Here is a 22,723-nt window from a genome sequence, read left to right on the forward strand (position 1 = left end):
GAAAGTGAGGAAGCAGAGAGAGGGGGAGAGCTATTCCAGGCGCAGATACTCCCTGGGTTTCAAGGTGGCAGCATGCAGGCTACAAGCCTGGAGAACTTGCACGTTTTATTTCAAAAGATCCAACAGGGAAGGTTTTTGTTATCTGACCAAGAGAGGAGCATTAGGCTTTAGCCACAATGCTTTTTAATTTGGCTTCTTAGTTTGCTAAATTAAGAACCTGAGGCCCTTTTGGCAGATAAACCATATCCCCTGAATGCTATGCTACCCATTCCCCACTTTCTTCTCCTCCATCTGCCCCACTCTCTCTGTCTCTTAGGAAGACAAGAGCAGCAGGTGAGCACGTGTATCCAGCCTGAACTCTCTGTAGTTCAGGTGTGGCTCCCACTCCTGAAGCATGAGGACAAGGACACTCAAGTGAACTGCTTGGACTAGCACACCTGCCCACGTGAGGAAACCCTGACGGGGAATGTGGGGAGTAGTAGGAAGTGGGATAGACCCACACCTGTGGTCTGCAGTTTCCAAACAATGACACTATGTCCCCTGACCCGGGCTGATCTGGGGCAAGGAGGTCATGGAGCTGCTGCTCTTGGTTGCCAGACTTTGGTTTAAAAAAAAGGGAGAGGCCTGAGCGTCATAGTCACGGAGAATACACTTCCTTATCTTACAGAGCCTCTCATACATTCCTTCCCTGGGCCTTTTCTTTCTGAAGATGGTTTTTGAGTCTGAAAACAGGTTCTACTGACCAACCCAGCCAGGTGCAGGATTAGACCCCCGTCTAGCCAGGTGCATTCTCTAATTCTCTTTAGGTACCGTCCTGTGCCTTCCTGGAGTAAAAGACTACTGAGTGACCAGGGGCGGGAACAAAAGTGCCCTGCAGGCCTATCCACCAAGCCAAAGGGAATCGAGTTAGGTAGGACTGCACCAATTTCATTCGCTAATGGGGAACAAATCTCCTCCAGGTGGTGAAAGGGTGCAGGGTGCAGAAGTGGGAGAGAGGAGAGCATGCAAAACTCAAGGCCCATCCCCCCACCTCTGACGATCCGGGCCTCCCCCTACAAGGCTGTGCATTCGGTCTTTGAGTCTGGGGCACGGACCTCACCCTGAGCCTCTCTGCTAATGGTTATGTTATCAAAGGTCTCAGGGGCCTTGACAGGGACACCCTGCGCCTCCTGCCCCTCCTCCAAGTCCTGGCAGCACTTGCTGCAGCGGCAGCACTTGGGGCAGCCACACAGCAAGCAGCACACGCGGCAGCACACGCGGCAGCAGCAGCAGCAGGGCATCTGGAAAGGGCCGGTGAACTTGGAGATGACGGCGTCCCAGGGCTTTAGCGAGTGCATGCACAGTGGTAGGAAGTTCCAGTTCTGGAGTTTCTTGGGCAGGACGCGTGGACAGCGGGACTGCAGGAGTCGGAGGCACAGTACCAGGATGATGATGAAGACGACGGGAACCCCGACGCCCACCAGCACCGGCCAGCCGGCCAAGGAGAGGCCAAACACCGTCAGCGGGATCAGGAAGAAGAAGATGATCAGGTAGAAGACGGCGAACCAGCGATACTTGGCAGAGATGTTGCCCAGCCCCTTGGCCATGCGGATGGGCAGACGAGTGAACGGGATCGGGTACCACAGTAAGATGCCGGAGATGTTGAAGAAAAAGTGGCACAGGGCGATCTGCAACACAAGAGGTTGGACAGGTGAGGGCCTGTTGCCTAATGGGGGTGGCAGTAGGGAGGAGGGGACGGGGGAGGTAAGCTAGCAGGCATCACAGGTAGCACAGTCTCAGGCCTTCCAGGCCTTCCTTGTCTTTGCGGTTCAGCCCAGAGGGTACCTGGTTTCCATGAGGACCTACTACATGTCTGGGAGGGCCAGGAGCACTCAACTGTGCATTAGCTCAATCCTCAAAAAACACTCTACAGAGTGTCAATCATTATTTCTTGACATGAGATAATGGAGGCTCCTCAACTCCCACAGGTGGGAGATGGAAGAGGTGGAAATTCACATCCTGGGAGCCTGGCTCCAGAGGCCAGGCGCTTAGTCACTTTTCCAAGGCTGCCAAGGTGCAAAGTACCATGCCCAGGCTATGAACCAGCACTGTCCAATACACTAGCCGCATGTCCACACTGAGATTTGCTTTAAGTATGAAATACACACTAGATTTCAAAGACTTAGTCCCAGAAAAGAACAATGTCAAATATCTCAATTTTTGACAGACTGATTACATGTTAAAGTGATAATGGTTTAAATCAAGCACATTATTGAAGAATGAATCTGCCTGTTTCTACTTTTAAAAATGTATCTGCTAAAATCTTTTAGGATGACATATGTGGTTAATTTATATTATGTGCTTGAATTTCTATTTCTGTTGCATAGATTGCTTTGCCTCATCAGATCTTTATAGTAATCCTAATGAGATAGGGGTTATATCCTCCATCTTTCACATGAGGGAATTGACGCTCAGGTTAGATCACTTGCCAAAGGTCATTTGGGATGTAAATGGTGAGATAAGAATTCAAATCTCAGGCTGGGCGCAGTGGCTCACGCCTGTTATCCCAGCACTTTGGGAGGCCAAGGCAAGTGCATCATGAGGTCCGGAGTTCAAGACCAGCCTGGCCAACGTAGTGAAGCCCCGTCTCTACTAAAAATACAAAAAAATCAGTCAGGCGTGGTGGCAGGTGCCTGTAATCGCAGCTACTCGGGAGGCTGAGGCAGGAGAATCACTTGAATCCGGGAGGCGGAGGTTGCAGTGAGTGGAGATCACGCCACTGCACACCAGCCTGGGAAATAGTGCGAGACTGTCTCAAAAAAATAAAATAAAATAAAATAAAATAAAATAAAATAAATAAATTCAAATCCCAAAGGTCTTGCACAAAGTAACCTAGATGGTCCACGCCAAGGAGTTCTCCTAATTGTAAAGTTCCCCACAGGAGGCAGTGAGGAGATGGGAGGTGGTGGCTGTGCTTCTTAAGTACCCTTTCTACATCTATATCAAGGGGCCACCCCACTTCTGCTGAAACCACCACCAGTTATGGGAGTCTTACTGCCTGTCTCAGAACTGATAGTTTTGATTGTTCTCATATCAAGGTCCTGAAAACTTTACCTGTGGCTTCCCCTCCACATATCAGTTCCATCTTTTGGACAGCACAGAGAAAAGCCTGGCTCTTGTTAGAGACCAGTTTGCAAGACCATGTGTGGTCCCACCCCCAGGGCCCCTGCCCCCGGGCCCCGAGTCCTCACCTGGAGTGAACTCCTCAATGTATTGCCAGGGCTGGCTAAGGCGGCCAGGATGGCGGTGGTGGTGGTGCCGATGTTGGAGCCCAGCGTGAGTGGATAAGCCCTCTCAATGGTTATCACTCCGATTCCTTGGGGGGGATACAAACACAAACACATCAGCCCCATGGGATGACAGGAAATGGCAGTGGTGGCCAGAGCGAGAAGCTCAGGAATAACTCACCAATCAGGGGAGTCAAGGCCGACGTGAACACAGAGCTGCTCTGCACGATGAAGGTCATGCCTGCCCCGACGAGGATGGCCAGGTAACCAGTCAACCACGCAAACGGAAAGGGGAAATCTGGAATACAGAAGGAAGATATGTCATGGCCTCTCTGGAGAAGGAATGGGCTGATGGCCTAGGGCAGGGGCTGGGCTTACAGGTGAGGTTGTACAGGCACCTCCTCATCCTATATATGGTCTCAGATTACAGAGTAGAGTTTTAGAATCCAGTTTCATTCCCCATTGTCTTTTGCTCCACATATTCAGATGGAAAAACCAAGGATGCAGGTGAGTGTTATGGAAACAAAAACACAGACTCCCTGGAGGTCAGGTTAGAAAGAGTGAACCCACCCAAGTAACCACTCTCCTTCCAGAAAGGGCTGAGAGCATGCTTCCTCCCCTGCCCTGGCCTCCCATTAGCACCCACATTCGACCTTCAACCTTCATGTCCGCCTTAAGGAGCATCAGGAAAACACAGCAGCTTGGAACATGCCTACTAACTGAGTCCTCCACCCAACCAGCACCAGATCAGGCCCTGCATTTCCCACAAGCACTCAGAGTTGCTCTGTTCCCCCAAGACAACCTGGGGTGGGGGGTGAATTTTCTTGGCTACATTTAACTGAGTTGTCATGGAGTGATGATGTCATTGGCTTAGTGAGCTCTCATTGGCCAGGACACCCTACTTGGCAGGAAATCCTCTTGGCCAGCAGTCTCATTGGCCACCTCTAGATGCTGATGTATTTACACGTCACATTTCCTTCACAAGAGTGAAGGGAGGTGGGGGTGTGGGTGGACACCTGGGGTCCTTTTTCTAAGGGGTCTTGACAGAGCCAGTAAAGCCCTGAGCATACAGGAAATCCACTAGGAAGGAAGGCCTGATTCACAGTTCTCCAGATAGGAACTCCTTCTCAGGACCTTGCCAACATGCAATGGAAGCTTGGGCCTGCTCCCTAGACCCCACCCAGGACACCAAGAACTTTTCCACATGAATGACATCCTCACTTCTGCTGCTGATCCAATCTGAGAGAGAAACTCCATGCAGAGGCCATTGCTAGATGGGAATCTAAAGTACCCTCACACCCCATGCAGTGGCCATGATGACACCATCCCTCAAGGCCCACAAGTGAGGGCAGTGCACCTACCAGTGTTGATGGTCTTCTTGATGACAGTGGCGACCTGCCCCTTGAGCACAGAGCCCAGGATCTTGACAATCATGATCAGGCAACCACAGAGGACCAGCAGGGAGATTATGAGCAAGATGATACCCACAGCAAGATCTGGGAGGTGGAAATTCACGAAGATATGCTGGCCTAAAAAGACCACGAAGAACCTTGTCAGGAGGGCATGGAGCCACCACGGCTACAGATTGTTATTTATTCCCCCAGATCCTATCTTTTCTACAAACAGATTCCTGGTTGTTAGTTTGACATATGGCAGCCCCAAATCAAGACAGCTCTTCTCAGCCTCCTTTGCAGCAAAGGGCACCACTGAGATTATGTCATAGTCAGTGGGATCGCATGAGGCTGGAAGATCAAGTGATGACTTTAAAAATCACACAACTACTCAGGGGCAGACCCAGCCCAGTTCTGTCTCTAAAGACCATGCTGTGGATGGTCTAATTTTTTACTAATGATAAGTATGCTTTGAGGGGTTCCATGGGCAAGTCAAAGTAAGGGGCATTGCTAATTATAAAGCCCCTTCTGCATCCCCTAGATAATTCCAGCAAAACATGGTTATACAAATTAATATATAACCATTATATAGTGCCTAGAATGTGGGAGGTGGTATGTTAACTTGATTCTTTGGGGTAATCATACCTAGAGTATTAAAGTATACTGCTCAAAATTAATGTGGTGGGAGGGTGGGAAGAGAGAAGCAGAGATATACAAAAGTATATGTAAGGAGTAATTAGAATAATGAAGGGTGGCTGGGTTGGAAAAAACATTACAGCTTGTTAATAATCAGAGCATCATGCAAGCTCACTGTCTGTTCAAGCGCTATAGCCCCAGTGCCCTGAAATGGGGCCTGCTGTACAGTGGGGACTAATTGAGCGAATACATCTGTTCTATGTGGGTCCCACATCTTCCTTCAAATCTGGTTGTCATCTCCCTAAAGTTATTTTATTTTGACACAAGCTACCTCCCTGTTGCCCAGGCTGGAGGGCAGTGGTGCGATCTTGGCTCACTGCAACCACTGCCTCCTGGGGTTCAAACAATTCTCATGCCTCAGTCTCCAAAGTAGCTGGAATTATAGACTTGTGCCACCACGCCTGCCTAATTTTTTTGTATTATTTGTAGTAGAAACAGGGTTTCACCATGTTGGCCAGGCTGGTCTCGAACCCCTGGCCTCAAGTGATCGGCCCACCTTGTCTTCCCCAAAGTGCTGGGATTATAGTCATGAGACACCATGCCTGGCCCCTAGAGTTATTGACTAAAGGAGTCTGAACAAAGCACGTACAGGAAACCCTATAGAATCTGTTGGGCTTTTCTGAGGTGGTGTGGAGCTGGCAAAGGAAATGGACTCCAAGTTCCAGTTTTGCCCTTGCTGTGGGACCTTGGGCCTGTCACCTCAGTTCCTAAGCCATAGTTTCCTCTGCTGTGAAAGCGTGTGGCTCCTGCTTGATGTAGGGCAGGTGCTTAGTGACTCCTACTGTCCTTGTCTTCACTTACTGGGACTTCACACAGATAAATACGTCACCCCCAGACAACACCTGTCATAGCGGCCAATCCACTGAGCTCCACTCACATTTGGCGATGTTCTCCTTGTAGGTCACGTTCTTCATGGTCCAGATTTGGATGCCATCCGTCCAACAGAGGGAAGGGGAGGTGCAGTTAGCCATTGAGGGAACAGTGACATTCATCTGGGTCTGGATGACAAACATAACAAATGCCCACAACGTTGGCTTTTAGTGGGGAATGGGAGGCAATGGCAGGGGTGGGAATGAACGGGCACAGACACCACACACGGTGCATGTAGTGTGGTCCCAACAGAACAGGTCCTTTCTCTCGAAGACTTATTTGTCACCTTTATTAGAAATCTCTTAGAATAACTGAGGACAACTGAAATCAGCCTTCACCATTTAAAAACATCTAGTTTGTTTATTTTAGTCTCCAGTCTTTAGCACCCCACAAAAAAAAATACACATATACCCCAGAAGCAAGGGCAAGCCACAACCCAGGTGCAAAGCAGGCTGGGTAGGTTCCTGACAGAGGGCATGAATGCTCTGGGCCCAAGCAGGGGGAATACTCTGGAAGACTCTGGAAAGTAAGAGAGATGATACTTGCTGCCAACACCCATAGGGCGTGCTGGACTATTTCCTTCCACAAGTCCCTCCAAAAATGAGAACAGAATGGCAGGCAGAGCTAAGTCTTGTCCAAGAGGCATGGAAATAACAAATCAGGAATAATGTATCCCCGGGATGGGGCAAAAGGGAGTCTGTCTGTCCTACTGTTTACCTGCATTCAGCATTCATTCAGGGACTTGTTTTCTAAAGGCATTCACTGGTCACTTTTGATTTTTCAGGGGCTCCCAATATTTCTTTCCTCTGACTTTCTATTTAAATTCCTTGAAGGCAAGATTTGGCTTAATGCTGAGATGCAAAGGTTCACCCACCCGGGAATATCTTGGAAACGTACCATGTTGGTAAAAGTTTTGCACCAAATCTTGACAAGACTCTTGTTTTTCGCGGTTTCATCGTTCATTGCAATTTGGCTGATAACTTTTTTATCCAACTGTGGAAACAGTAGACAGGAGACCATCAGTACATCCTCAGAACCGATTTAGGACACAAACCCAGGGGGTTGCAGTGAGAGGGGCTCTAAGGAGATAAATGTGACTGTGAGCCCCCAGAGAGGCAAAGTGGGGCTCGCTCTATCTGCAGAGGCACTGATATCTAGGGAGTAGGCAGTAGATAGTTTCTGGATGACTGAATGGCCAAGAAAACCAGTAAGAGTGAAATCACAAGGTCCTAGCAAGGACCCAGGGAGAAGGGGCTGAGATGACTCTAGGCAGGAAAGGGTAGAACATACTTTATTAAGTCCACCGGTGTTGAGGACAGCAGTGGGAACAAAGTGGTCTCAAGTGTCCAGTCTTAAGAAGCACCTCCACCCCAATAAAGGTGGCATATCATGGAAGTCAAAGTAACCGTCAAGGTCACTCTATTAGGTGGTCCTAAAATTCTGCCTCACTTGGCCTTTTCCAGAGGCAGCTACAGAGTAGTGTTTATTCATCCATTTATTTTTTAAAAACAATCTCACTTTGTCACCCAGGCTGGAGTGCAATGGCACAATTCTCAGCTCACTGCAGCCTCAACCTCCCGGGGTTCAGGCAATCCTCCTGCCTCAGGCCCCCACCTAGCTGGGACTACAGGTGCACGCCACCATGCCCAGCTAATGTTTTGTATTTTAGTAGAGATGGGGTTATGCCATGTTGGCCAGGCTGGTCTTGGATTCCTGACCTCAAGCAATCTACCCACCTCGGCCTCCCAAAGGGCTGAGAAAACAAGGCTGAGCCACTGTGCCAGGACCAGAATAGTGTTGTAGACACTCTATATCTGTCCGCTTAGGTAGGGGATGTTGTGGATAGGAAATTTGTCTCTTTCTCTCTCTGAAGGAGCCAAGTTACCTGGACAATGAGCTTTGTGAAGGGCTTAGTGATGACTTTCAGAAGATCGGGTGCATCTTCTCCATTCTTGAAGTGGAAGCTCTCCACTATAAGCTGGGTTACGACCTCAAGGTAATGGGTGGCCACCTCCACAGGCAACAGCACCAACACGGAGAGCCAGTTGAAGAAGTCATGGACAGTGGCTCCTGCAAAAGCTCTATGGGAGGGAAAGCCCAACAGCCAGATTAGTCACTAAGCAAGTGGGCACCATGTGAGGTGGGCCATTACCTGTGTCATCTGCCACCCTCTGCTAGGTGTCACCTACGGAAGTGTGCACATGTATGCAATCTCATTTCTGTTCTCTCATAGCAATCCCCAAAGTGGCTGGTAGCTATACCCCATTGGCCAGATGAGGAAGCTGCGGGCCAGCAAGCATGTTACGGCTGGAATAATTAGCTCAGCAATCACTGCTTCGAAGAATTGCATCAAGGGCACTTTTGTATCATGTATATTGAAGCCCACCTTCTTTTGGAAAGGTGGGGACCAGTATGAAGGCAACCAAAGCCCTCTATGAGGAATTTTCAATTGTTCCAAACACGTAGAAGTCATAAATCCCCAAAGCAATTTTTAAAAATTTAACTTAAAAAGACCTCCACGCAACTGAATTCTTAAACTTTTTTTTTTTTTTTTTTAAAGATCTTGAAAGTGATGAAACATGAATAGTTTCCACGGGAAACAAGGCTAAAATATTTTGCATCCATCTGAGGAGGTTCAAAGATTCCTGCTCGATTCCATCTTATCTCCAGATTTTAAAAACTCTGTTTGGATGTTGTCTTCAATGAAACAGCTTCCCTTTAAAAAAAAAAAACTGAAGGAAAAAAAAAAAAAAAACCTAGCTAGAAGAGGCTGAGAAACACTTAATTTTCACATTAACCTTTTTGAAAGAAAAGAGTTTCCAACTGTCTACTTGCTCTATTTTCAGATTTTATGCATGCCAGAAACTACATTTTGTTTTTTATTAACTTGTAAGTGAAGAACAAAGAAAAGGTGGAATGGGTTGAGCTGACCGAAAGTGGAAGTTTTAATAAGTTATAATTATGACCAAACAAAACAATATTTATTTATTAATTTTTTTTCTTTTTTTTTTTGAGATGGAGTCTTGCTGTGTCACCCAGGCTGGAGCGCAGTGGCGTGATCTCGACTCACTGCAACCTCCACCTCCTGGGTTCAAGAGATTCTCCTGCCTCAGCCTCCAGAGTAGCTGGGACTACAGACACTTGCCACCATGGCTGGATAATTTTTGTATTTTTAGTAGAGATGGGGTTTCACCATGTTGGTCAGGCTCCTGACCTCAGGCGATCCGCCCACCTTGGTCTCCCAGAGTGCTGGCATTACAGGCATGAGCCACCACCCCCAGTCCTAATAAATTCTACTCTTCTAACTGGCCTTGTTTCAATTCTGCCACCCAGCGGCTAAGTTTCTAGCTAGAGTTTGCATTTAGTTAGCGAACTCAATGTGCTGGGTGCTCTACCTGCTGGATTGTATATTTAATCCTATGACAACGCAGTGGTGAGAGATAGTATTATCCCTGCTCTGCCGATCACGGAGCTGAGTCTAATCAGCTGGTGAGTATGTGATCCAACCCTAGCCATACCTCCCTGTGATTACTTCTAGGAACTCCAGGAATGAACCTGATAAGCATGTCATCTTTGACTGGTTAAAAGTAGTTACAACAACATGGCCGAGAACAATAGAGCTGATATCGCAAAGGCTGGTTTTGAGCCTCTTACCTTCTGAATTCACTTCGGTCTCCCACCTGCATGAGCGCAACAATAGTATTGGTGATTGACGTTCCAATGTTGGCCCCCATGATAATGGGGATGGCAGCCCGAACAGTGAGCACTAGAGTATGGAAAAGTGCCATTAGCAAGCTTAGAAAGGCAGCTTGGAGACAGGCTAAAGTGATCCATGCTGATATCCTCTAAAGAAGTAGTTTTTATCCCCTATGCAAGTGAATTCTTAAACTTTTTTTTTTTTTTTTTTTTTTTTTTGCACCTCACTATGCACCTCACTATGAATCTGATGAAAGTGCCTTTCTAGATTCCTCCCTCCTCCCTATTGCAGATCCAAGGCTAGCCTGAAGGAGACCTGGAGGCACCCACTGATTAAGGACTTAGGTGGAGTGCCAGGGCTTGCACGTACAGGTGAGTCAGTTGTGCATGGCACAAAGGCTCGCTTTTAAGGAAGCATCATTTTTTTCCTTCTTTTTTTTCTTTTTTTGAGACGAATCTCGCTCTGTCACCCAGGTTGGAGTGCAATGGCGCGATCTCAGCTCACTGCAACCTCTACCTCCCAGGTTCAAGCGATTCTCTTGCCTCAGCTTCCCGAGTAGCTGAGATTGGAAGCACGCACCACCACATCCAGCTAATTTTTGTATTTTTAGTACAGACAGGGTTTCACCATGTTGGTCAGGCTGGTCTCAGCCTCCCAGAGTGCTGGGATTACAGGCGTGAGCCACTGGGCCCCACCAGGAAGCATCATTTCTGTGCTAGATATCAGATACTTCATTCCAGGCAGTGTAACTTTTTCAAACAAAATCAGCATATTGCTGCACTTTTTTTGACATAAACAAGTAAAATATTTTGAAAGTGTAATACCTTTTTCTAACTGGACCGGAAACATTCTAGTTAATTTTGGCTATGATGCTGGCTTGGGAAGAAAAATAGTTCTGGCCAGGGGCAGTGGCTCAGGCCTGTAATCTCAGCACTTTGGGAGGCCGAAGTGGGAGGATAACTTGAGCCCAGGAGTTTGAGACCAGCCTGGGCAACACAGTGAGACCCAAGTCTCTATTTAAAAAGAAAATAGAGAAAAGAATAATAATAATCAGTTCAAACTGGTCCCCCTCAGAGAGTCTGTCCAACCTAGCCACAGCAATTATCAGGCAGGTACAAGTTTAGTGTGCCATCTCCCCAAGCTCAGTTGTCCCAGAGCAATTTGTGATGAGATTAGTTGTCTTTCCGCTTAACACTGAGAGTTGCCCAGTCCCAGAGAACTAACTTTCTGCAGTGATGGAAATGTTCTGTGTCTCTACTTCTCAGTAGGGTAGCTGCCAGCCACAGGTGGCTCTTGAACACTTGAAATGTAACTAGTACAACTGAGGAACTGAATGTTATATTTTAATTTTAAATCAATTAAGGTTCAATAAAATTAATATTGCCACATGTGGCTAGTGGCCACAGGTCTGGAAAGCACAGTCCTAGAGAATTCAGAGCTGAGAACTCCAGCAGCAGGGTCTATTTCCAGATCCTGCCATTGAAATGGAAACAGGAAGTTGCCTTGGATCAAGAGGGGAACACACTGTAGCCGGGACAAGATAGCAAGACAACGGTAACAAGGCCTGGACATATTCAGCGTGAATTCCTGCCCACCCCTTCCCTCCCCCAGACAGACAGAAGAGTGTCTGGAATGCAGGTGGGCTCATGGGTGCCCTGACTCACATGAAGAGGCCACCATGCTGACAACGATGGACGTTGAGGTGCTGGAGCTCTGCACGAAGACGGTCACCAGCACCCCGATCACCAGCCCCAACAAAGGGTTGGACATAATAGAGCTGTTGCTGAAGAACTGTCCTGCCATTTTTCCTGGGGAAAAAAAACAAAAAACAATCATAACGTGATCGAGGGGGATTAGGTAGGCAATGAGTAAACAGAAGCCTCCATCCAAGGCCAGCTGGCTGTGGGTTGGAGAGTCCAGCCTCTAGTCTCCATCCCGGCAGTCACCCAAGGAATCTTGCTTCCCCATGTCTTTTCCCAGTGCTGCTGATAAGGCAGGAAACCCACTGGCTGCCCACACGTGCCTCCTGTCTCTGTCTCTCTGCCCTGGTTCTCGACCCACTGTGAGCCCCCAGTTACTCTTGTTCCTTCGCCCTGCATCCTCCCACTCTTCAAACACTCCTCGGTCAGCAAGCCCTTCCATGCTCAGGAGTCCAGCCTCAACTCTGTACTGGGACCAGTGGGTGCCAGTGAGCCTCCTGGATGTCTCTGGGGTGTATACCTAATTCAGATTTATCCTCCAAGAGTAGATCTCTCTATCCATCCTTAGCCCTAGCACCAGCCTGTAATTGAATGCTGGGAGAGTTATCCTCAAGAGTGTGCCTGAGACCATCAATGCATTCCCAAGTCCATTGTATAAAGAAGATGGAAGCCCAGAGGATGCAGATGAATTGTCTGACAGCAAAGCCCATAGCCGATGTTCCCATGGACCAGGGAGCCCAGAAACAATGTTCAGGAGGCCGGGTGCAGTGGCTCACGCCTGTAATCCCAGCACTTTGGGAGGCCAAGGCGGGCAGATCAACTGAGGTCGGTAGTTGGAGACCAGCCTGACCAACATGGAGAAACCCCGTCTCTACTGAAAACACAAAAATTAGCCAGACATGGTGGTGCATGTCTGTAATCTCAGCTACTCAGGAGGCTGAGGCAGAAGAATTGCTTGAACCCGGGAGGCGGAGGTTGCGGTGAGCCAAGATCGCGCCATTGCACTCCAGCCTGGACAACAAGAATGAAACTCTGTCTCAAAAAAAAAAAAAAAAAAAAGGCCGGGCGCGGTGGCTCAAGCCTGTAATCCCAGCACTTTGGGAGGCCGAGACGGGTGGATCACGAGGTCAGGAGATCGAGACTATCCTGGCTAACACGGTGAAACCCCGTCTCTACTAAAAAATACAAAAAACTAGCCGGGCGAGGTGGCGGGCGCCTGTAGTCCCAGCTACTCGGGAGGCTGAGGCAGGAGAATGGCGTGAACCCGGGAGGCGGAGCTTGCAGTGAGCTGAGATCCGGCCACTGCACTCCAGCCTGGGCGACACAGCGAGACTCCGTCTCAAAAAAAAAAAAAAAAAAAAAAAAAAAAAGAAGTTTTTGCCCCTCATGTTCTCCCATGAATGCCTACCTCCTCAACTCTCCCAAGCCACACAGATGGGTTCCCAAGAGAGGCACCAAGGGTTGCAGAAATCCATGGTCCTTTGTGACACCCAGATCTGAGACTGAATCTTACTCTGCTAATTACAGGCTGTGAGTCTCAGATCTGGTTCATGATATCTCCGTAAATGGGAGAGCTTTGGGAAAGAATGTTTGATAGAGGGCCCCCAAAAATGCCTGCACCTAGTAGACACTCAGAGTGCTGCCTGTTTGTTTCTGATGTCACCATTGAGGTACCAAGGTAACCAAGCACATGGTGACTTCACTTCCGGGTTCTCACACTGCATGGGCACACGCAGCCCTGAGGGCTGTGTAGGTAACTACAATGGATGCAGATTCCTCCAGCCCAGAGAAGGGGCTCTGTCCTTCCCCCAGCAAGGGCCCACCTTTGAAAGGGCGCTCTTTCTCATTCCAGAATTATCTCTGGTGGGGAGGATATAGGAATTCCTTGGCTAAGTTTTTATGTCAAACAACTTCCTGCCCGGGGTTTGTGGACAAACTCAACTGGCTGATAGCTTGGAATAGTCTCTAGCCCCAGTTCCTGGCCTAAGCCACCTGGGCCAAGTCATAGCCCTTTGTGTAGGCCTCGGTTTTCTCTTCTGTAACAGAAAGCATAGACTTCATAAATGATCTGAGGTGGGTTCCAGTCCTAAAACATTCGAGGAGGCTGCAGCTGGAGAGGGCTTGCTGAGTTTTATTCTCGGAACCACATTTCATGATAACGCCCCTCACCCCCAGACCTTTCGGTCTTTCATTCTTACCTCCAACCAGCTGGAAGGCGCTACTAAGAACATCCAGGGAGCACACAAAAAAGTAGAGAAATCCAAGAAGTAAAATCAATCTCCCAATCCCTTGGAAGACACAGAGAATCTTCCCTTTGGTGTCTCTCTCTGCAGCGGGGTGGGGTGGCGGGAGAGAGAGAAAGGCATGAAACTTTTAGTGTTGGAAACACTGAGAAGTTCGGCAATGAGCTCAGAGCTCCCCCCGCCTGCCCTCCCTTCCCAGCCTGGCAGCCGTAAGTTCTTATGTCTAGCGAGGCTTACAGATGGGACGCAGCCATCGCTGTAGCTTTCAAAGCAGTTACCACTGTGGTCCATTTAGCTGAAACCCCTGGTAAAGTGCCTCTAAAGGATTTGCATTTGGGAGGAGGGGTTCAATGTGGTCTGTGACAGAAAAACCAGGCTCCATGCTCAGCTGAGCCACAGTGTCGCTGAGTGAGGCAGTTAACAGCACTCGCCACCTGCTAAGTGCAGGGTCGGAGATAATGGCTGTCACGTTCCGAACAGCAGAGTATTTTCCAGAATGCAGCTGCACAGCAGCAATCAGCCTCAATTTATGGAGGGCTTGGGGCATCATACATCCTGGGATGCTACATCGTTCATCGTTAACTACTGTTTACTCCACTGGCTTTTAAAATGGTTCCCATCTTACCCCTCCCAGCTCTTTCCTTCCTACCTCTCCTCCCCACCCCACACCCCAATCTCCTTTTTCCTCCTTGCTGTCTAGTTCACTGGCAGACCTTCTGCCCTACATACACTTGGAAATGAAACAGTGATTGTTTGCACCAGCTGTCTGGCTGCATATTTTGTTTTTCTAGAAACCTTCCCTAATGCCCATATTTGGGTGAGGAGACCCCTCTGAAATCTCTCTGAGAAGAGGGGCCTTTTCTGTTTATCACTGTATCCACAGCATCTCCAAACCAGTACCTGGAAACTGTTCTCCCACAGCGAATTATAAGGAGCCAGACAATGTCCATCTTTGCTACAACCACAGTGCCGGGCACATTTGTTGAATGAATGACCCCCAATTGCTCCAACATGCTTTGACTCAACCTCAAAGATGGGGAGGGTGGCCAGACACCGTGGCTCATGCCTGTAATCTCAGCACTTTGGGAGGCCAAGGCAGATGGATCACAAGGTTAGAAGTTCAAGTCCAGCCTGGCCAACACGGTGAAATCCCATCTCTATTAAAAATACAAAAATTAGCCTGTAATCTCAGCTACTCGGGAGGCTGAGGCAGGATAATTGCTTGAACCCACGAGGCAGAGGTTGCACTGAGCCAATATCGCACCATTGCACTCCAGCCTGGGCGACAGAGCAAGACTCTGTCTCAAAAAAAAAAAAAAAAAAAGACGGGAGGGTGACATCCCTAGCCAGGACCCCTGCTTCAAGGGCATCAGAACAATGAAAAGGGGGGAGGGACACGAGGATGGTGACACTGTGAACCACAGGAAGTTTCCTGTTTCCTTCCTGAATGTCTCAGCTGGCTTCACTCTTACCTGACCACTTGATCCCCGAGTCCTGAAGCGTGGGTAGGTTCCAGGGGTCGTCCACCTCAGTGGGCTCCTCTATCAGTGTAGCCGTGGAGTAGGTCGGCAGAAGTTCAAACTTGGTTACAGGTACCTCAGTGTTATCTGCTGAAACAAGCAAAAGGGGTCATGAGGAATCAGAGCTGGGTCTCCTGCAGACCCCTCACAAGAGGCCGATCTGCAGACAAACGAGCGACACTTACTTTTGTTGGTCTCTTTGCTTTTATCAGGGGTGATGGGTTGCTGACTTGTAGCCCCTTCGAGGTACTTACTGGGGTTGGGCTGGGCATCTCCCAATTCAGGCCAGGGAGCCATGGTCTGTGGATGAGAAAACAGTTTAAAGCAGCAGTCATGGAAAGGAGGCGCACCGAGATGCTATAAGAGGAAGAATCATCAGTTGCAAAGCGTCTACTGGGTGGGGGGTTCGGGGGGAGGCGGCAGCAAAAGGAAGGGAAGGATTTCATACTTATGCCCCCTAAGTGTGGCATCTTAAGCGCCATATTTCAGTCCTCTGTGGTTCCGCCTCACTCACCCGGTCACTAAAGCAAACTACTTCTTACAATGTTGAGTTAGCTGCACGCACCACCTTTAATCTCCTAAACTTGTTTTTGTCTTGACTCTCTCCTTCAGTCAAAAGCAGGGAGCAACGGGTGCCGTGGCTCATGCCTGTAATCCCAGCACTTTGGGAGGCTGAGACAGGTGGATCACCTAAGGTCAGGAGTTCGAGACCAACCTTGCCAACATGGCAACTAAAAATACAAAAATTAGCCAGCGTGGTGGCGCATGCCTGTAGTCCCAGCTACTCGGGAGGCTGAGACAGGAGAATCGCTTGAACCTGGGAGGCCTGGGAGGCAGAGGTTGCGGTGAGCCAAGATTGCGCCATTGCACTCCTGCCTGGGTGACAGGAGTGAAACTCCATCTCAAAAAAAAAAAAAAAAAAAAAAGGCAGGGTGCAAGCCCATTCATCTTTGTTGTCTCATAGCATACCAAATCCTCACAACCCTTCAATGGCACTCCATCTACTAGTTCTTATATCAAGACAAGTGCACTGCAGATCTATGCAAAACCTTGTCCGGTGAAATATAACAGATTTATACAACTTAGTGTGTATGTGAATATATATGCAGGGGCCAGGCGAGGTGGCTCAGGCCTGTAACCCCAGCACGTTAGGAGGCCAAGGTGGGTGGGTTTGAGACCAGAAGTTTGAGACCAGCCTGGGCAACATGTCAAAACCCTGTCTCTACTAAAAAGACAAAAATTAGCAGGGGGTGGGTGCCTGTAATCCCAGCTACTTAGGAGGCTGAGGCATGAGAATTGCTTGAACCTGGGAGGTAGAGGTTGTAGTGAACTGAGATCATGCCACTGTGCTCCAGCATGGGGGATACAGAGCGAGTCTCTGTCTCAAAAAAAAAAAAAAATATATATATATATATATATGTATATATGTATATATATATGCAAGTGTTTGTATACCATCTGCGTGTTTTACCTACCAGCCAGGGCTTCTGTGAAAAGTGTGATGGACCTGGTTTTAAAATCCAGCAGTGCCGCCTATTAGTGGGTGTGTATTTAGGCAAGTCCCTTTATGCCTCTGAGCATAAACTGCCAGTTTATCCATCTATAAAATGGAACAGTTCTTGCAGGGTTATGAGACTAATGGTGAAATTAAAAGTCTAGAAAGTGACTGGCATTGAGGAGGCATCCAATAAATAGCAGCAATTATTACTATGTCATGTTGTCTGGATTAATCATCCTTTGTTAGAACCACATTCTTTTCAGCCTTCATAAAAGACCTTCCTACAATCCATTTTCTTCACAAAGCCTTTCTCAGTTACAAGGCACTTGACACACCTCACATTCCAGTCCTTGCAGTCCTTTTTCTTTGACACTAGACAATTAGTCCTTGTCCATTAGACAAAGCAGTCCAAAGGACTGGAAAAAGGCAATTCACAGAAAAGGAACAAATGGCTAAAATGCCCATTAAAAAAGAAGCAATCCAAGATGGGTGCAGTCGCTCACGCCTGTAATCCCAGCACTTTGGGAGGCCGAGGCGGGTGAATCATCTGAGGTCAGGAGTTCGAGATCAGCCTGGACAACATGGTGGAACCCCGTCTCTACTAAAGATACAAAATTAGCCAGGCGTGGTGGCGCATGCCTGTAATCCCAGCTACTCAGGAGACAGAGGCCGGAGAATCACTTGAATCTGGGAGGCAGAGGTTGCAGTGAGCCGAGATCACACCATTGCAACCCAGCCTGGGCAAGAAGTGTGAAACTCCATCTCAAAACAAAAAAAAGGAAGCAATCCAATATATTCAAACTAAAACAGTGACAACTATCAAAGTAGCAAAAAGAATTTAAGTTTATTATGCTGTGCTGGAAAAGATGTTATGAGTTGAACACTGCTAGAAGCTCCGGAAAAGTTAGCAAACTGTCCAAAGTGTCTTATGTTCATCACACATCTGTGACCCAGTCATTTCACTCTAGGAATCAGGAAGCTAGGAATATTTGCTCTCAGAAATACCTAATCTGCACTGATCGCCTCTTCCAAGAGGGCTTTCTAGAGCGTGAGTCCACCTGACCCCTTTCCTCTTCAACCTATTTCCTGCTTACCAGACTGCAAAGCCTACCAGAAAGGAGACTTTGTCTTGTTCATTACTTCATCTTCAAGGTCTTAAGCTCTGCCGGGCGTATTTATGACAGAATGAATGGGATGTAGACCAGAAAGATACTTGCTGCTCTATCATTTACAGTGTTAAAAAATAAAATAAAAAAAAAAGAGAAATTACTCCTTCTAACTATAGTATGTCCATACATTGTAAGAGTATGCTATTAAAAAGGTTATACTGCATCAGTAAAACCATAGGAAAATGCTTTAGATAAACCGTGAATCTAAAGCACTTCTTTTTCCCATTCACAGCATCATCTCAACAAGGCAGACAAGATCCAGAAATGTTCTCTGGGGTTAAAGTGGGTGGTGAGACTGTGGGTGATTTTTTAAATTTTCTTCTAAAATTTTCAAATTCTTTTAAACGATGCAACTCAACCCCTAAACCCACAAAGGTAAGATGGCTCAGTCATACCTGGAGAGAGGGAATCACAATGGAGGGGGTGCTGGCTCTGCAGAGGCCTGCCTCTGACTACATGCAACCCTGAGCCACTCTGAGCTTCAGTTTCATCATTTCAAAAATGGGGACAATACCATCTCGCTTACTGAGCTGTTATGAGGACTAATTGGTTAATAAGTGTGGGTGAGGCTACAGCATGGTTCCTGGCAGAATAAACACTCAGAACTCTTGTTTATTCTTCATGACACAATGTGGAAATGCACTGTGTCACGAACAATAAACAAGAGTGTTTATTATGTGGAAATGCATTGTGGGTGCACTGTGTGTACCCTACACCATAAGCTCTTCATCTCCAATGTTCAGCACGGTAGTGAATTTCAGTCAATATTTGAATAAATGAACCCAAAGCCTTCATGGGAGAAAGATGCTAACATTTGTTTTGTGGCAGGGGAGTGTCCTATGCAGTTTGTGACCTCATTAAATCTAATAAGGAAGGAGTTTTTCTTCTCAGTGTACAGACAAAGAAACTGAGGCACAGAGAAACAAAGAAGCTTGCCCCCAGCCCAGCTACCTGGAGCTGGTGTCAGGATATGAACCCAAGACTGCTGGCTCCAAAGCCAGAAGCTTTTCCATAGATCTCACAGCGAGGGGCAAAGGTGGGAGGAGGAATTCTCCAGCCCTCAAAGCACCAGGGCACCCAAGGACCTTAGGTCTAGGCACTTTGAGGGCTCTGAGTGTTTTCGGATAGCTAGCTAGATTGGCATGTCTACAGGTCACTCCCACGTGGTCATTCAGATGCTGGAAATGCCCACCCAAGAATGTTGCAATGGCTGAGCAGGAGCATGTGGTTGGGGGTGCGGGGAGGAGGGCGGGACGGGGGCGGGTATTACATGGTGCAGGCAGAGAATGTAACCTGGAGCTCTGAGCCCCTCTGAAGCCTTTCTCCTACCCTCATAGACCTGGCGTAACCACTGCCTTGTTTTCTCCCAGCCTTCCCAAGGCCTCACTCCAGCACATTCTTGCCACCTACCAGAAGCAGCAGAGGAAGGGAGAAGTCATCATTTGGAAGCTTTTTACTAAAGCCCAGGGAGGGGCTCCCCTGCTGCCCACACTGGCCTCTATAACTGAGCTGCCTGTGTGCCTCACCCTCTTGGCTCCACTTCCTGTCCCACATGGGCACCCACTGCCAGAAAGAGCTCTTATACTTTCTCAAAGACCCAGGAGAGGAACTTTCTTGACTCGTCTCAGACTTGGGAAGCAGGGGAATGTAGGGCACCTGGCAATCACCCAACCCCTACATTCACATTGTTTGGGCTTCTCCAACCAAGGCCTGTTCCGGGGCCCCTTGTATTCAGAGCAGCAGTCAAGGCCATCTGAAGAAATGGGGAGAAGAGGAAGCCCAGGGCAGTAGTCCTGTGAGGAACCAGGACATGGACACACAGTCTCCCACCAGATGGTGGCCTTCACCAGCACAGGGAGTAGAGTACGGCCACTGTATCTACAGCACATAGGACAGTGCCAGGCACATGGTAGCCAGCAGTGTTTATTAAGGACTTTGTGCCTGGCACTTGCAAATTGGTGCACAAATTTACTCACAGCATTTCATGTATCTATGTAAACTAGAGTCTCCTTTAGAATGAACAGTATCCTCGTTCTAAAGAGGGAAAACCTGAGCCGCAGAGAAGGTAATTGCTTCAAATCACATAGGCACCAAACACTGCAGAGATAAGTTCAACCTTATGCAGGCCAATGTTCTCAGGATGCCCAGGAAAACTTTCTTGTACTTTGAAAGAATGACTCCGTGCTTCAAACATTCCCAAGAGGGTGATGGCTCTTTTTTCTCTGCTTCCCTTACAGCCATCACAAGGAACAATAATCACCCCTATAGGCTAAGGATGGTGGCTCACACTTGTAATCCCAGTACTTTGGTAGGCCAAAGTGGGAGAGTCCCTTGAACCTGTGAGTTTGCAACCAGCTTGGACAACATAGCGAGACCCTGTCCCTACATTACTGCTAATAATAATCTCTTCAAGGACACAGTGGTGGTAGTGATGAGAGGAGTCAAAGAAGCAATTGGCCTGGGCCTCACATGGCTAGATAACTTCAGTTTACATTATTGATGTCACACACTAATAAAATTTTAAAGACATTTATTCTATCACTTTAAACTTCGGCCATATCACCAAACCTCACCCTCACCATGCACTATCAATTTGTATTTTTGGCATCTTAAAATAAATCCTGTAAATAACTTGTAACTATATCAGTTATGCTGCATTGTATTGGGGGGGAGGTTAAAGCAGTTAAATTTGTAAATATAAACATCTTAAACATACCACAATCTTTTTATAGCCCTCTTTTTGTACCTTTGCATTTTTAAAATTCACTGAGATGAATAAATTCCCTTGGATGTCCTGATTGCTCCCTGCTGTCCCCAGAATGGAAGTGGGGGTGTGGGTGAGGATGGAGGGATGGAAGATGCCTGAAACTGGTTATTAAAGCCCAGTTTATTCCAAAGCACTCTGATTCTGAGAGGCTGTTTTCCTCATTACATTGAATTCGGGCTATTTTTGTGTCCCCTTTGTGTCTAACAGCAACAATCAGAAGCCCATCTTCATACCACAGGGCACTTGCTTCAGTGAGACGGTTGAACAATCTGGGAGAGTTTTGGATGGGGCAATTTGTTTAGTATCCAATCCTTTTACAAAGCACGCCCTTCTTATCACCCATTTCCCAAATTACAAAAGCAGAGAAGATCATGATCAGCTGGCATGGGACAAAAGAAGCAGTCTTTTTTATTTTCATTTTTTTTTAAACAATCTGAAACAATGGCCACTCCCACAGGCACAGTTTTCCAAGAATACCCAACCCAGGACAAGTTAAAGAACTGCCAGCACACAAGGGAAGAAGGAAAAAGGAAAGAAGGACAAGGCCCAGAGCCATCAGGGCTAACACATAAACCCCCTGGGGCACCTGAACAGGAAGAGCGGACTCGGAGTGATGAAATCCATAAGCTGCTTCCATGAAATTAACATGTTTGAGAAAGGGACCTCCTCAAAGAAAACGAGATTCCAACTCTCCTCATCGCAGTGCGAGCCACCCGTGGCAGGCATCGCTCCACAGAACGTGAACTACCTCCATGCCATGCAGCCCCCTACTTTCTGGCCTGAGGATGCGCAGTCCCCGAAGCCAACCACTTCTGTGCACATCTCTTTGTAAGTCATCTCCCCAGCCTGCTCACCCATTTCTGGCTTGGAAAACAGAAATTGTGGGCTTTGCTCCCCAAGACAGCTGAAGGACGGACCCTTTGCTGATGGCCACGGGCCCTAATAGAAACAAACTAAGGCTGTCTCCTAGGTACCCTAAATAACTGTAAACAAGCACTGTAGCACGTGGAAGTCACACTTGGGTGGGGGGCAGTGTCGCATCACCAGGCAGCCACCACAAACCTAGAATTTTCATGTTCCTGAGCTGTCGCACTCCCCTTCTTATAAAGGGTGGAAGACGGCAGCCCAGGGGCTCACAGGGACTAGCGTTAAGTCACATAGCTAGTTGGTGACCCAGCCACAAAGAGCCTAGCCATCCTGATTCCTGGGTGGAGCCTTCTATCCCCTGGGCCTTTCTCTTCCAAACCACGACTCTCAAAACAGTGATCATTTTAGAATCCACAAGTGTGGTTGATTAGTAACACTGTCAATAGTAAGAGTGTAGCAGTAAGAGCTGTAATAAAATCAGTAACCGTGACATTAAGAAGAAAACAGCTTGAACATTGTGAAAAGCTTTGTTTTTTTTCACTTCTGTGGCCCAAAGCCAGCCAAGTTCCTTGAAGTCAGCATCGAGGGGTATTTACAAGAATTAAGTGAATCAAAGTCCTTGAAAGAGCCAGGAAGCGCCCCTGCCCCGGCGGCGGTACTCACCAGCGCTCCCTCCGCAGGTGCTGGGCTGGAGGCGGCGGCCAGGTGGAGCGCAGCGCCCCGGGTATATATGGCGAAGGTGTTGCGCAAAGAGGCCTGCGGCCGCTGTCATCACGCCCCTCGCACATTCCAGGACCGCCTGCCGCCGCCGCCGGGGCACTGCCTACCTGCCGCCTTAATGAGCCCATCGAGACTTCGCCCGCTGCGCGGAGAAGACGGGCGGCCAACCAAGCTGCCGAGAGAAAAGCTCCGACTGGCCCCGCCGCGCGAAAGGGGCCGAACGGCCCCGAACGGCCCTGCGCCCCTTGGCGCCCCGTGCGCCCTAGCCTGGCTGGTGCGCGCCCTCTCCCGCCCCGACTCGGTCCGCACGAGATTCCCG

The 22,723-nt window shown here is 48.2% G+C and overlaps 1 protein-coding gene across 6 annotated transcripts; it reads right to left on the reverse strand.

The window, feature by feature from the left end:
* Positions 1–906: 906 nt before the first annotated feature.
* LOC105487825 (solute carrier family 34 member 2) lies at positions 907–22,465 on the reverse strand. Of its 6 annotated transcripts, none has more exons than XM_011751444.3 (13): positions 22,348–22,465; positions 15,569–15,683; positions 15,336–15,470; positions 13,819–13,947; positions 11,585–11,728; positions 9,878–9,989; positions 8,109–8,304; positions 7,121–7,216; positions 6,231–6,351; positions 4,628–4,795; positions 3,448–3,564; positions 3,231–3,355; positions 907–1,667 (listed from the first exon to the last, which is right to left on the reverse strand). In XM_011751444.3, exons 2-13 carry the CDS (start codon positions 15,678–15,680, stop codon positions 1,053–1,055), a joined length of 2,070 nt encoding a protein of 689 aa, XP_011749746.2. In that variant the 5' UTR covers positions 15,681–15,683; positions 22,348–22,465; the 3' UTR covers positions 907–1,052. The 6 variants fall into 6 exon arrangements, with proteins under 6 accessions (XP_011749746.2, XP_011749744.2, XP_011749747.2 ...); XM_011751442.2 differs by having other exon boundaries at positions 15,336–15,473; XM_011751445.3 differs by having other exon boundaries at positions 15,336–15,473; positions 15,638–15,683; positions 22,348–22,406.
* Between the last annotated feature and the right edge of the window lie 258 nt (positions 22,466–22,723).

Source organism: Macaca nemestrina, chromosome 3, assembly GCF_043159975.1.
Source record: "Macaca nemestrina isolate mMacNem1 chromosome 3, mMacNem.hap1, whole genome shotgun sequence".
Classification (NCBI taxonomy): domain Eukaryota; kingdom Metazoa; phylum Chordata; class Mammalia; order Primates; family Cercopithecidae; genus Macaca; species Macaca nemestrina.

Bases quoted from the DNA above. Each gene is read 5' to 3' on its own strand.
- LOC105487825 (XM_011751442.2), bottom strand. From the start codon at position 15,680: ATGGCTCCCTGGCCTGAATTGGGAGATGCCCAGCCCAACCCCAGTAAG. The intron at 15,474-15,568 runs GTAAGTGTCGCT...TGCTTGTTTCAG, and splicing joins AAGCAAAGAGACCAACAAAA to CAGATAACACTGAGGTACCT. The intron at 4,796-6,230 runs GTGAGTGGAGCT...TGGTCTTTTTAG, and splicing joins CAAGGAGAACATCGCCAAAT to GCCAGCATATCTTCGTGAAT.